This window comes from Mizuhopecten yessoensis, unplaced genomic scaffold (assembly GCF_002113885.1).
Source record: "Mizuhopecten yessoensis strain PY_sf001 unplaced genomic scaffold, ASM211388v2 scaffold10839, whole genome shotgun sequence".
Classification (NCBI taxonomy): domain Eukaryota; kingdom Metazoa; phylum Mollusca; class Bivalvia; order Pectinida; family Pectinidae; genus Mizuhopecten; species Mizuhopecten yessoensis.
This window is the reverse complement of record NW_018408747.1, coordinates 819,539-832,728: the sequence shown is the minus strand read 5'-3', so window position 1 is coordinate 832,728 and position 13,190 is coordinate 819,539. Positions and strand designations below refer to the sequence as shown.

The 13,190-nt window shown below is 34.1% G+C and overlaps 1 protein-coding gene across 1 annotated transcript in view; it reads left to right on the top strand.

The window, feature by feature from the left end:
• The first annotated feature begins 249 nt into the window (after positions 1-249).
• The window catches only part of LOC110462864 (interferon-induced very large GTPase 1-like), a 31,094-nt gene continuing 18,153 nt past the window's right edge, over positions 250-13,190 (top strand). Inside the window, exons 1-9 of the mRNA XM_021517091.1 lie at positions 250-335; positions 706-743; positions 1,492-1,554; positions 1,836-2,183; positions 2,477-3,026; positions 3,203-3,316; positions 4,923-4,990; positions 8,305-8,596; positions 10,265-10,313. Of these exons, the coding sequence (XP_021372766.1) occupies positions 251-335; positions 706-743; positions 1,492-1,554; positions 1,836-2,183; positions 2,477-3,026; positions 3,203-3,316; positions 4,923-4,990; positions 8,305-8,596; positions 10,265-10,313 (1,607 nt within the window). The 5' untranslated portion in view covers position 250. The remainder of the gene's footprint in view (positions 336-705; positions 744-1,491; positions 1,555-1,835; positions 2,184-2,476; positions 3,027-3,202; positions 3,317-4,922; positions 4,991-8,304; positions 8,597-10,264; positions 10,314-13,190) is intronic.

The following is a 13,190-nucleotide window of genomic DNA, read 5'->3' as shown; positions in this document are numbered from 1 at the left end:
TGTGCACAGATAAAATACTTCGATAAATGGATAGATCATGCTTTTGCGGCTATTAATCAGATGATATATTACGCATCCAGGTATGAAAATGTCAAATAATCCTCCACGGAAGGACACCGTAATTTGTTTACATTATTTATTATTAATACATGATGTCTTAATCTAACATCAAAAATATCATATTAAGTGGAGACTATTCAAATTGTGCTATCTTTAATACGAATTTGTTTCTATACGTACAGAAAAAAATATGCCTTCGATCTTTATTTCTGGAATACCGAAAGGGCTTGACTGGGAAACTGCTACTCTGCGTATCAGGAAAGATATTGAAACAGGTAGTTCATGGGGCTTATAATCAGACTCAAGTTATGTTATACTTTTATGCAAATTGCGTATTTATCAAAAAGGTTGATACAGTTTTGTGTAAAAAAATCTTTGTATTCAAAATGGTCAGAACGAAGGGGACAGAAAATCTTGTCAGTACAGTAATGTACGATGTAATTACTTTTATCATGTTCCCTCAGGAGAACAATGTACAAAGTGTGCTTATAATTGTACAGAAAGAGAAGAGAAGAAACGTTCTTAAGACAATCAATAATCAGAATGTAATACGGTATATCTTCCAAATAGATATTTTTGAATTGGCTATAGCTTTGAAAAAGTATTTCTGGAGAAAAAAAATCATCACTTTGTACTTTCTTTCAGTTGCTCAAGTGAGAAACATTTGGATACAAAAGGAAAAGGTAAATACTCTGTTGTTGCAATTTGAAGCGGTTAGTGCGTATGCGTATGCGTGCGAGAGTATGTGGATTCACAGTAACATTTTCTTTCATTATTTATTACTGTAGCGTAAATATACTCATCAATTTACTAAAAGTCTAATTAATAACAATCCACAGTTGAAGTGTTCCGAAATATATAATGAAAAACAGGGAAATTGGGAGACGACTTTAAATCAGTTAACAACTTAGCATGAACAAAATGTACAGTGTTGGATACGATAATTTATACGTTTAAACAGTATTTCTCGAAAATCGTACCAGTAACAGTGCTATGAACTTTGTAACAATCTTGTGAACATGATAGCCCACCAACAAAATCAATCTTCTGGATTCCGAACTACTAAAATATGATTTATCGCCGGCTGTTGCTAGTTGCACAGCCAAACCATTGTTATGTATTGTTATCGCCAATTTTGGTACCAATTATATAGCTCTGTTGTGATATTGTGGAGACGTATATTCCAGAAGTGGACTTCATAGATTGATGATTTTAAGGAGTCAAAAGATATATTTTTTAATCAATCTTGGAAATCTTTTCCTCGTTAATGTTTCTTCTATCAGCAAATCCATATCCCATATAGACTTTCTGTTGGGTCACCGACTTTATATTTCCTTTGTTTATCTTTTTCATCATTTTTTTTAAATTGCGGTTTTGTTTACACTTCGGTGTTCTCTTTTTTTCTTATTGCGTTTCTGATGATTGTTGTAGGGGTATGGTTTTGTTTCCCTTCAAGATGAAACATCTGCTGATTTTGTATTGAGTCTGAATGACGTAAGTACATCTAAATGCCCACGCTTACATCCTGTCACAGGATTAATGATTTTCTTAAATTGTAGTTTGTTCTTGTTGTTAAGCAATTTCCATTTCAACCCAAAATCTTATTGTCTTTTAGATACTAATTTTCCTCTATAAAACACTTGTCTTTTTAAAATCAGTCCGGATGTTTGCTTAACTAGTTCCATCACCATTCAATCCATGGAAGGTTCATCTTATGAAACCAAAATAGAACTCCCACTATTGTGTGATCTTTACACATAGTCATTGTGTTATAGAGAATCTGCATTAACGGAAACGCACTGAGAATAACGAGATGGACAAGAACAAACAACAAGCCCAAAAAACCAAGGCGAACAACAACACCAACCTGTAACCAACAGGTAAATAATAATGTATTTGCTTTACGGGGATACGATACGTACACAGACTACAGATGTCATCGACCTAAGAGTGATGTCCTCTATCAGTACATCCAACAGGCGCCAAAGCAAAAGCAGCTGAAGAGGAAACCATGGAAAGATATGAATCGTGTTTCTCAGCTGTCTTCACCAAAATCAAGAAAAAATGTCCGAGCAAAACGACGAAAATGCAGAAAGAAAAGCACAGGTCATACGAAAATAACGGTCAGTAAAGTGTATTAATTGGACTTTTTAGATTGAGTTTGAACTAAACTGTTTGCTTTTGGTGTTAATATCCCATACAATTTAAGTTCAGCTTCATTCGGGCAGATACATTCTGTCTAGTGGTATTACTTTGGTAGCAGCACTATAAACTGAAGGTTGTTAGTAAGAAGTACAAAAGCAGTCATTTTCTTTATGTAAATGTTCTTGTTACTTGCAATTCTTGTTTTGATAAAGTAATCTGATTGAAGATGAATTGCTGAGATATTTTTTTTTTCTGTATGACTTTTTTTTAGCATTCAACGTATCCATCCGAAATAGGAAACTCTGTCTCTAAAAGGCACAAAAGAAGCAAATCCAATTCGGACAGTTATGTTGACGATCTGTCAAACGTTCCAATATGCTTTACTCGGAAGGCTTCTATATTAAAAAGTACATCGAAATCAAACATTGAAACAGAAAACATCAATCAAACACTAGTAGGTTCGATAGCATCTGCTACAGTTCACGTTTATGACCATTCAAAACGTCTTTTTAGTATCGAGGTTGATAACAATAACGTCCTAGAGAGCATCAAGGTCGGACTGAGTAATAAAGAAAGTCTACCCTCTGACGGTACGATACTGATATCGCACAACGGAAAAACAGTCAACAACCAATGGCAGCCACACATGGCTAACGACGAAAACATACACATCGTTGTGAAAGGTAAAGGAGGAATGATGCAGGGAGACCCTCCTGATGAAGGACACCATGCAGATGACAAAACAGAAACGAAAAACGAAGATAGGATACAAAATACAGATGACACGGCGTCTCATACAGAAAAATACGTCAATAAATCAGGTACATGTATTGTATTATTTTAGTCACATATCGTATGTTTAATCTTATATAACTATCTAATTGGATGCAATGAAACAAACAATGTTGATGTTACATAATGTAAACAACTGTGCTGAATGATAAGATAGAAAACTTATTCCCCAATTGGATTTCCATTAATATGATATATTTTTCAGAACAAAAACAAAATATTCAAGCTAATGTGATGACTACACACCCGAAGGAAGATAGTGGGATAACACACACTCGCAGTACAAGATCTGCTACAGACGAATCCGTCAACAAAACTCGTATGTTATTAGAAATTTTATTACAGTTTACACATTTTTCTCATATCTTTAACAGACTTATATTTAGATATAACAGACATAGGGACGTGACAAGGCAGGAAGATGCAATGATAATTTTCGATCAACAAAAAGCATGTTATGTGTATTCTTTTCTTGATCTCCAACATGTAGGGGTGATAGAATATATCAATATCTTCACTCCTGCAATTTATAACATTTTTATAGTTACACGACAAATATTACTGCATCAAAAAAGCTCGGTATTAGTATTAAACGCCAAGTTCTTACGACGACATGCTTAACAAAAAGGCAGAGCGCAATTCTGAATGGTACCAAAATGAAATAATGCTGTTTGCTGCTATCATCTTTTAAGATTGTTGAACTAAAATTATATAAATGTTGTAAATATGTAGATGATAAACTGTACGTTGAAAAGTTGTACCAAGGCAACCACTTATTCTGTCATCGGTTCATATAAACCTGAAAATGAAATTTTATGCTCTGATTGGACAATACTAAAAGTGATATCCTCACACATGAACATATGCTTCACAGCAGGAAAGTTATACGTTTGCATTAATGTATAATTCCTGACATTTCACTGGTAGAAATATAAGAAATGGATAAACCAGAGTGTTATAAGTAAAAGGAAGAAACAATCAATAATTTAATTGTGATAGCTTATAAAAGATAGGTATTGTATCTGTATACGGAAATTGTAATAGCTTTGCCTGTAACAAAGCTTGAAACTGCTTTCATCTGGCTTAGTAGATATCACCTGTAGTCAGTAAAGACATCCGTTATTTGAAGAAAAAAAACATTAGTACAAGTACAAATGTAAGATACATTTAGTGCAACAATAATTGATTGTACAGTCGAGCCAGTGTCCATGACTGGTCTTACATATCATATCATCATTATTTATATAAAACAACAACATGCTGTAGTCAGCATCTCTATATAAATGCAATGTTTACTCATTCAACTACCTAGTATATTGGTCATTTTCTACATGACACTTCCACATGATTCAGTCAGTTACTGTATACAAGTACATTATTTACTTAGCAATAGGGCTGCACTGTCTTCTCATTTAATTATGTCATATATAACACATTTAAAGTGTAATACTTCATAGCATTTACATTTCATTTACAGTATATATATTTCTAACACTATTTAGTTAAACAATAATTTAATTCCTTTACAAGCTGAATACTTCCGATTTATCTATATATATCCGGTTCAATATATACATTGCAATAGTAATAGATGGTGGGACTTTATCTCACAAATTAGATCGGTTGAATATTCAATAGTGTCACATGCATCACAGTTTACAAGTAGAGCCAGTCACCTTGTTATGTAAAGCATGAGGAGAGATAAAGTCGCCTGTTTAAAACATAGTTGGTCGATGTAGATAGCCAAACAAAATAAATAGTATTTCAATTTCTGGAGTAGCTATTACTGGCCCAATAAGACTATTCATCCCCAACTGACACCAATGTAATGCATGAATTCCTTTAAATTTGAACCAAATTTTCAAGGAAAACATTAATTATAATGATTTTTCGATCACGTATTTACTATGATTGTATATGTATAGCTATAGGAAGGAAGCAGGTCATGTACAAGAAGGAAAATAGCACGTTTGCAGACATTTCAGGACAGCAGGTAAGTGTGTTGTACTTAATTCTAACAACTATTCTATTTAAATTAACCTTCAAAATAGATTATTTAAAACAGTTTAGAAATCATCAGTGGCATCCAAGGTTTAAACAATGATAATTTCATGTATAAAGTCTTCCGGGGCTTACCAAGAACAAAACAAGAAAACAAAGAAACATGTACATATACAATATATGACAAGATATAAAGATACAAGTTTAATCATTTTTGGCACAAATTATGCCTAAATTAGAATTCTCTTACAGAATATAATCCGGTTACAAGTTTACACCAACCTTTTATTTTTGCTTTAACGTTAGTGCTGAGGTCAACTTGTTACGGTTACTTTCGTTGTGCATTTGCAATAGCCATAATTGTAATACAATTAAAAGTTAGTTTTTACTATAGAGCTGTGTAAGGCGTTTTTACGCGTCAGATGCAGGTAAGATTTTCGACATAAGAAGTGCAATGTTTAAACAACCTACTGACATAAGAAGGTTTTCCAATTTTGTTTGCGGTACTCTTGAGAATAAAATTGAAATTCCTAAAAAATATTGAAATGCATCTTCAGTTAAACATATTTTTTGCTTCCGCTTTAGCGTTGGTGGTTTCTTTCGTTTGCACACAGCGATCATCATAACAAATTATATATATTAATTATAATAGAGGAAATATAACTGTCTTCAAAACAAATTAAAAAAAATTGTATATTGTGGCTAATATTCTGATATCTTTCACGAGTTGGACACTGTTAGATATTCTGTTTCAGCGTTCTTTTTAACGAAACCCTACACTGGAACGCTAAACGACATACCAAACTGACAGTACTTGATATGGGTCCATTACCACTAACATGTCTAGATAACCCTACACGACAAAATAGTCATTTCTTCAAAAAGGACCTGTTACAGTAACAAAAGAATTTTGCCCACAAAGCAATTTAACCATAACTGGGATCATGTTTGTAGCTCACCTAGACACGACACATGATATATTTTGTTTTTAAATTAAAAAGGTCCCCGGGGTCTGTTCTATGACCTATTTAGTGCCTCCTCCAAAGGTGTACGACAGGGTTTACTTTTATGTCCAAATAACTATCAAAACAAAATATTACGCTATCAAATAATATTATATTGCTGAAAGTAGGATCTGCTGCAAATTATGAACTCAAATATGTAAAAGCAAATTGCATAGTAAAAAAGTTCTGCAATCATGAACTCTAAAAATGGCGGTATTTTCATACACTTTTTTGCTATGTCAATATTTTACGGAAGTGACACATCAATTTCCGGTTATGGTTCACCAAAATTCTATTAATATTATTTGATGCATTATGTTGAGATACGATGGTGAAAATTTTAGAACATTTGAGAACCGGTAAGTTTGTCATATAAATGTCAAATTGTAGCAACGTCTATTTCTAAATATAATCCAATAATCTTATGACTATAGTCATGTTTAATAACTTAACATAACGTCGCACCAATTTATTATCACAACTGATAAAATTGTCATCATTAAAGTCTGTTGCTCATTATGATCTCAACTATAAGCTAGATGTTGCAAAATAAAAACAGTTTCACAAACATAAAGATTTAGTATGTTATGTTTATTTTTAGTTGTGTCGCATCTTTACAAAAGTGATAGACATATTTCTGGTTATTGTACACCAACATACTTTGGATATTATTTGGCACATTATGTTGACTGACGATAGTAGAAATTTAAATAAAATCGGTATTCGCTAATTATAAATATGTCATCTAAAGGTCAATTTGTTGTATGACCAATGTCAAAATAAATCTTCAATGACTATACATGTAGGTTAATAAAAGTATTTCATAATTGACCCAAAATAATTTCAATATACTATAACGGTAGATGATTGGTTAATTGTAGAGTATGATGCAACTGTTGAACTAAACTATGTTGTCAAAGGGGGCATACAGCAAAAGTTAGGCAGTTGGTTAGAACATTTGGTGTACCAGTATGATATATTGAAACTTTGTTATATATTCAAAACTTCAATAAGCTTCTGGAAATATCTGGACAGTGGGGCTGTTGATAATTTGGTCATGACTGACAATTGGTTCCAAGACAGATCAGTTTTTAATTTTGCCCAAAAAAAGGAGCAAGTTTTAGGAGCACATACCATCAGTAAAAGCTGAAAGGATGTCGGGTTTGCACATGTCATGTATTTCCAAAAACTGCTTTAGAGTCCATTCTGTCCATGCATGGCAACCTTAATCCGACAATGTTTTTAATTGTAGTTTTGGAGAATTGACATCTCTAGATATGTAATCTATGATCTCAAGAAGATCAGTTATGACCCAATAGCGTTATCAAGCTCCGTTTGAAAGGATGCTCTATCTACCATAGCAACTTCCGTATCTGGGTGCAAATAGTTTCCGATGATGTGTTCAGGACAAATGCGTGCGTCACACGGGCACCAAAGCCTGTGATTTACCATTAGAGAATGTCGCACTTGTTTCGGAATAGTATCACATGTGTCATTATACTGGAGACATACAGAACCTTTGTGGTGGAAAGAGGATGTGATATTCAAGAGGGGCACTGACGGAATAATGGGGATGGCATCAATAACATTTTCCTCCTCTTGCAAATCACGAATGGTTTGTTCTTTTCCCTGAGAATGGGACTCCACATATGTGCCTGAGTAAAGTTCTTGTATCCGCTATCCGTCCAGTTGTAAGTGACTGTTTTTGTGATGTTTAATCTCACTGTCGTCATTGAATAGAATACATTTTGTGTTTGTCATTGCAAGAATTGTTTCAACAAAGAAAAACTCCGTTGTAAAATTCAACCGTGAACACACGAACAAACTTCCAGCAGCATGGTCAATACTCACAGAGCACTGACGTAGTGGTGTTTAACGACAACAGAAACTGTTTCGTCATTCGATAATTGGTACCAAAACCAAATATATATTCTGTCGCTCGACGTTAGCGTTGCAAGGTTCCTCTTTTATTTCAGTTGAGGTTTAATAGCGCCGCTTTGAAATTATCTGTGGGGGAGGGGTTTGATGGCATTTTGTGTGCGACTGTCAATACCTAACATATCAATAATATATATAAAAAGCATCAAAGAGAATACAGTCAATAGCATATTTTATCGGTGAACGCTATGTCTGTATAATGCATCTGTGAAATCACGGACATTATTGACTTATGATAACATCATATCGTGTCCTAAAATACTAATCTGTCTTCATTGCATTTTTTCATGAAAATATTAGGGATTAGGGCCAATCTTAAGAGTATTATTTTAAAGACTCCATTTTTCATCTGTTTTTATCATAGGTTATTCCTGTTTCTGCAATAGACCAGAACAAACCTACAGCAGTTTCCAGTCAGTTTGCATTTGCCAATTTACCCTTGAGGGAGAAGTCAGCTTCGGATTATGACAGACTAGCAGCAACCTTATTAAACCAAATACGTTTACGAAGCATGCCAACACCACCTACAACCGTTCCGATAAGGGCTTCCACAAACCTGCCACCTGAGTATCTTCAAGCCACAATTGAAAAAGAGCAAAAACAAACTCCTGTCCGAAACATGGAAAAAGATCGTTCTAAAGCAGTTAATCAGACGGGTATGTCGTCACAATCAAAGGGTAAATTGTGTTAGTTAATGAAATAATTAACATAAGCATAAATATGCTAATATAGGCTAATATGTTTATCATATGTAAAATAATCCATCTGGGTAAAGAAGGAAGGGGATTCGATTAACACAGATGCATTGGCCACCAGTGGGGTCATCTTTTTGACCTCATTTTAACATCATCAAAGGGGCGGAAGGGTAACATGTTATATTATAGTAATATTAGGGCTTTGGTCAAGGAACTTGAATTTCGTACGTCTCGACATACGGCATTCAATTAAGATTTTGAATGATGAGGTGCCTGCAGTATAAGAACGCAAATGGGCAAAATGTCTCTATGATTTTTGACAGCTGATTTTACTGATTCGGCATATTGTGGCTTAGTGAGTTGTTTTCAGAGTTTTAGAGTCGAGACATCGATTATTTGCACTATTTGCTTGACAAAAACTCGAAAAATTAAATTGTCAACATCTGTTTGTGTTAAAACTAAACTTAGCCTTTATTATTTATTCCAAACTGATGAATCTTTTTCCGAATTCTAAAATATTGAATTGTGTGGAAATGTGTTTTCAGCTGAAGTTCGGCCAAAAAAAGAACATACTGTTGCAGTAGTACAGGTAATTATTTATAATGTTTACGATAGTTTCTGCTTTAAACATAAAAAGCACAAGCGAATGCTTATGAACAGCGATTTTAATCCATAATGTATATGCTTTTGGCTCAATTTTAATTCATTTGTGGGATCGCACAAGGTTTCACGGTGTGCGCACGATGTGTGCACGATGTGCGCGCCATGTGTGAACTATTAACTCGTCGAGGTGAAAAAATATAGGTGAAGGGGAGCTATAGACCAAATCAAATGCAACTAACACATACGTTCAGTTATGTTTTCATAGTGGTCACACGGTGTCATATATCAGCTCTCTGTGTCAGGCACGCGCCATAGACAAGGTAAAATACCGGTCACTCATCAAAATATATATACCTGTTCTGTAACCTGGAAGCCAAATCCATTCTTGACAGTCTAACGGTCACTGTGATACTGTCAAACACGCATTGTAAAATTAAACTTAATCTCAGTCATTGTAACGAAAAATGCATTTATACAACGTACCTTATTTAATACGAGTTTTCTTGATTAGTATTATTGATACTTTGTAACACGCATTGTGAAATAGAATATAATCTTAAATTATATAGTGAGAAATTTATAAATACACTTTACTTATTCCATACGAGCCTTCAGGAGTTTTTCCTTCCATAATATTGAACAACCATTTTGTACCAAATCGCACAATTGTGAGGAGAGAAGCGCACAATGGGACTGGTTGTAGGGGTATGTCTATGTGAACCCCCGCGCCCTTTGTATTTGATCTTATTGATATAATGCTGTGGTGCGTTTGCTTAAACAGTTACCAATAAGGCAAAATGCCTTTAAGTACGGCATTTTGGCATAGTTAGATTATGCTGTTGAAAGTCTAGTACTCAGCTCAGGAATACTAGTTTCTACGATGTACACTATGTGGTAATGTGATATTGGTGTGCAAAGCATAAGTTATATCACATTAAAATGGCAAGAAAACGACCAGTTTGCTTTTGAAATTATTCAAATTATCGTTTGTCTGTTTTTGAGAACGTTTTAAATTCTATTTTATAGGAGGTAAATTCGTCCTCATTGGTCTCAACTTTCTTACAACATTCGGAAGGTAATTATGATGATATCAATATCATACATTATATAATTTGATCAATGTAACCTCTACGAAAGAATAGCAGGGTACTGTGCCCTGTCCTGTGTTATAAACACGCAAGATTCTCTAACGTTTTGTTACTTGTAAGTGAAAAGGTATTGCTATTTAAACATAATCATAAAAAATTCCCTAGTATAGATAGGCTTGACTACCCTCACTTCATCACCTAAAACTTTATTTGTTAGTGGGAGACCAATAGCAATCACTGCCTCATGTACAACGACCAAATTAACTTAATACATAAAATTATAATACACAAACGTGATTATATAGTGCAGTAATTGCAGATCTGAGCTTTGTTATTAACTATGAAACATAAAACAGAGGGGAATGCATTATATATAGTAATAAATACATATTCAACACATATAATGTCTATGACTCAGAAATAAGAACGTTGCGTGCACGTCATACATGTCAGTGGATCGCCTACAACTTTCGACATTCAAACATTCCATTAAGGACAATAACAGTGTGTGATGGGGGCGGGGGGAGGAGTAAGAAATGGTAGAACTGTGGCTCATGAATTCGAATGTCGCGCTGCTCAACACACGGCATTCGACGTTAATTTTTTTCTCATTAAGTAACTTAGAGATGTTTTACGTAATTGAGAGGAGTGGTGGAGGAGGCACATAAGGGATATAGTTCAGGAATTAGAATATCGCGTGGCACGACATACGGCAGTCAGCGTTAACATTTTGACGGTTGAGTGGTTCGTAATACGACATTCGACATGCAGACCTTTCATAAAGAAAACAATAAAGATGGCGGGAAGGGGAGGAGGGGGTTGCGGGGTGGCAGATGGGATTTAGTTAGTTATATTACGGCTTTGGTTAAGGACATACGGCATTCAATTAAGATTTTGAATGTTGATGTGCTCGACATTCGACATTTAAACTTTTCGGGCAGGTGACCCTTTACCCTTTTACATCCGATCCGGGAATCGAACCCAAATCGCCTTGATGAAAGGCGAGCAAGTTATCCACTGTGTCACTCGTCCCCCTTGTTTTATTGCATATTGTAAAAAGTAGCAACTTTGATGGTCTGTTCAAATGAATGATGATATATGCCAGATCCAAGTTCGATATCTAAAATTATCAAAATAGAAATGTTTCTTTCTGTTAAAAACTGTTCGTCACATTTGGGTTGAAACTGAGACAAGTGCGTAATACTTCTTTCTATATTTGATCTCGTGTAGCGAGTTTTTGTAATTTGTAATATGTAACAAATTATGATCAATTTTAAAAGCATTGTAAAATGTGTTAAAAAAATATATATATGCCTGTTGTTTATAAGTTCTTTTGTAAAATGACCAATGACCGATTCGGTGGCCATTTAGTAAATGTGTATTTCTCGCGTTTCACTGAAGACCAAAACTACCATTTATGACACTAGATTGATCATTTAACTCGTCATTGTGTCGTCATTTTTAATTGTAGCAAGTTTATTTTTTGCTGTACAACTTCATTCTATCAATATCATGAAGATGCAATGCAGTGGAAATTTTATATTATTGGTATTTTTTTCAAATTTAGTGAAACTGAAGTAATTTTGATTTTTGACCACGAAAAAGGTAAATATAACACAAATAATAATGGGACAAAAAATAATAAAAATACAGACCCCACATTTTTGCGACTGTTTAAGAGGGAGAAACCTGTTTTGCGATACATTAAATACAATAATAGTTTAATAGCAGTATTTTTTATATCATGCGTTAAATCTGCAAAAATAATGATGCAAAATTAGTATTCTGTTCATTTAAAAAAATTAGGGCAAGGGGTAGCTGGAGTCACTTTTCTGACTTAAAAGAATAAGTTTAGGAAATCTTATTTCAATAATGTAAAAGAAATACTACTTTTAATTTTAATTCTGCAAACATTCATACATATCTGATACAATGTAGCACCATTGGGAAAAATATATAGATGTGTTCTGAAAATGGTCAAAACCAAAAATAAAATCACCTAAAATCATACATATATATACTGAATTGGTGAATTTGACCGATCATGTAATTCTTTTTGCGTTTCCTACTATGCCATTAACTCTTTTTTACAAAAAGAATGTTGCTGGGAGAGGGGACGAGAAGGCATATAGTTGCTAGTGTTTCCGTCACTTTGTGCCTTCAAATTATATGCCAATGCCACCACACTTTGTTAGCTGAATATAAAAGCTCAAAGTCATTTTAGGGATATATTCAAAACAATAAAGCAGTATACCTTTCAAAAATACGTGCCCATAAGGTCTACTTTATTTTAATGTCAAACGTCAAATGCATTGTCAGGGTCAAACTATTTAAAACACTAAAGAGAACTTAATCAAATGTATTAATGTATATGAACATCGGCAAGACAGTCAATCGAAAACCACGTCAAGTTCCATATATTCAAGGTCAATGTTTTATTGAAGCGAAATGTCAAATTTATCCTCCGTGCCATCAAATCATACTGCATAACGTATATCAAAAAAAGTTTATGGCTTAACAAGGGTGACGATTGGGTGTTTCGTGAAGCATAATTTACGGGTCTGTACGACTAAGGTCGTGGTCGTATTGAATACTAAGGTCAAATTTATTATCATAACTACTGACTTGTTTAAGATAGCTCAATGCAATATCAGGGATGTATGTGAGATGGACATGCTGTGAGTCAAATACTTACTTCAGATGATATTGAGATAACACATTGTATACTTTGTTTAAAAAGTCTTCGGAGCATCATCCATCAATTTTACGGGCATCGTTTACTAATTATATCCTATGTGACGTCTTTTTTGGTGTTCATAAGTGTTATACCAATGTGGACAAAATCGTAAGAAGTTTGATGTCAA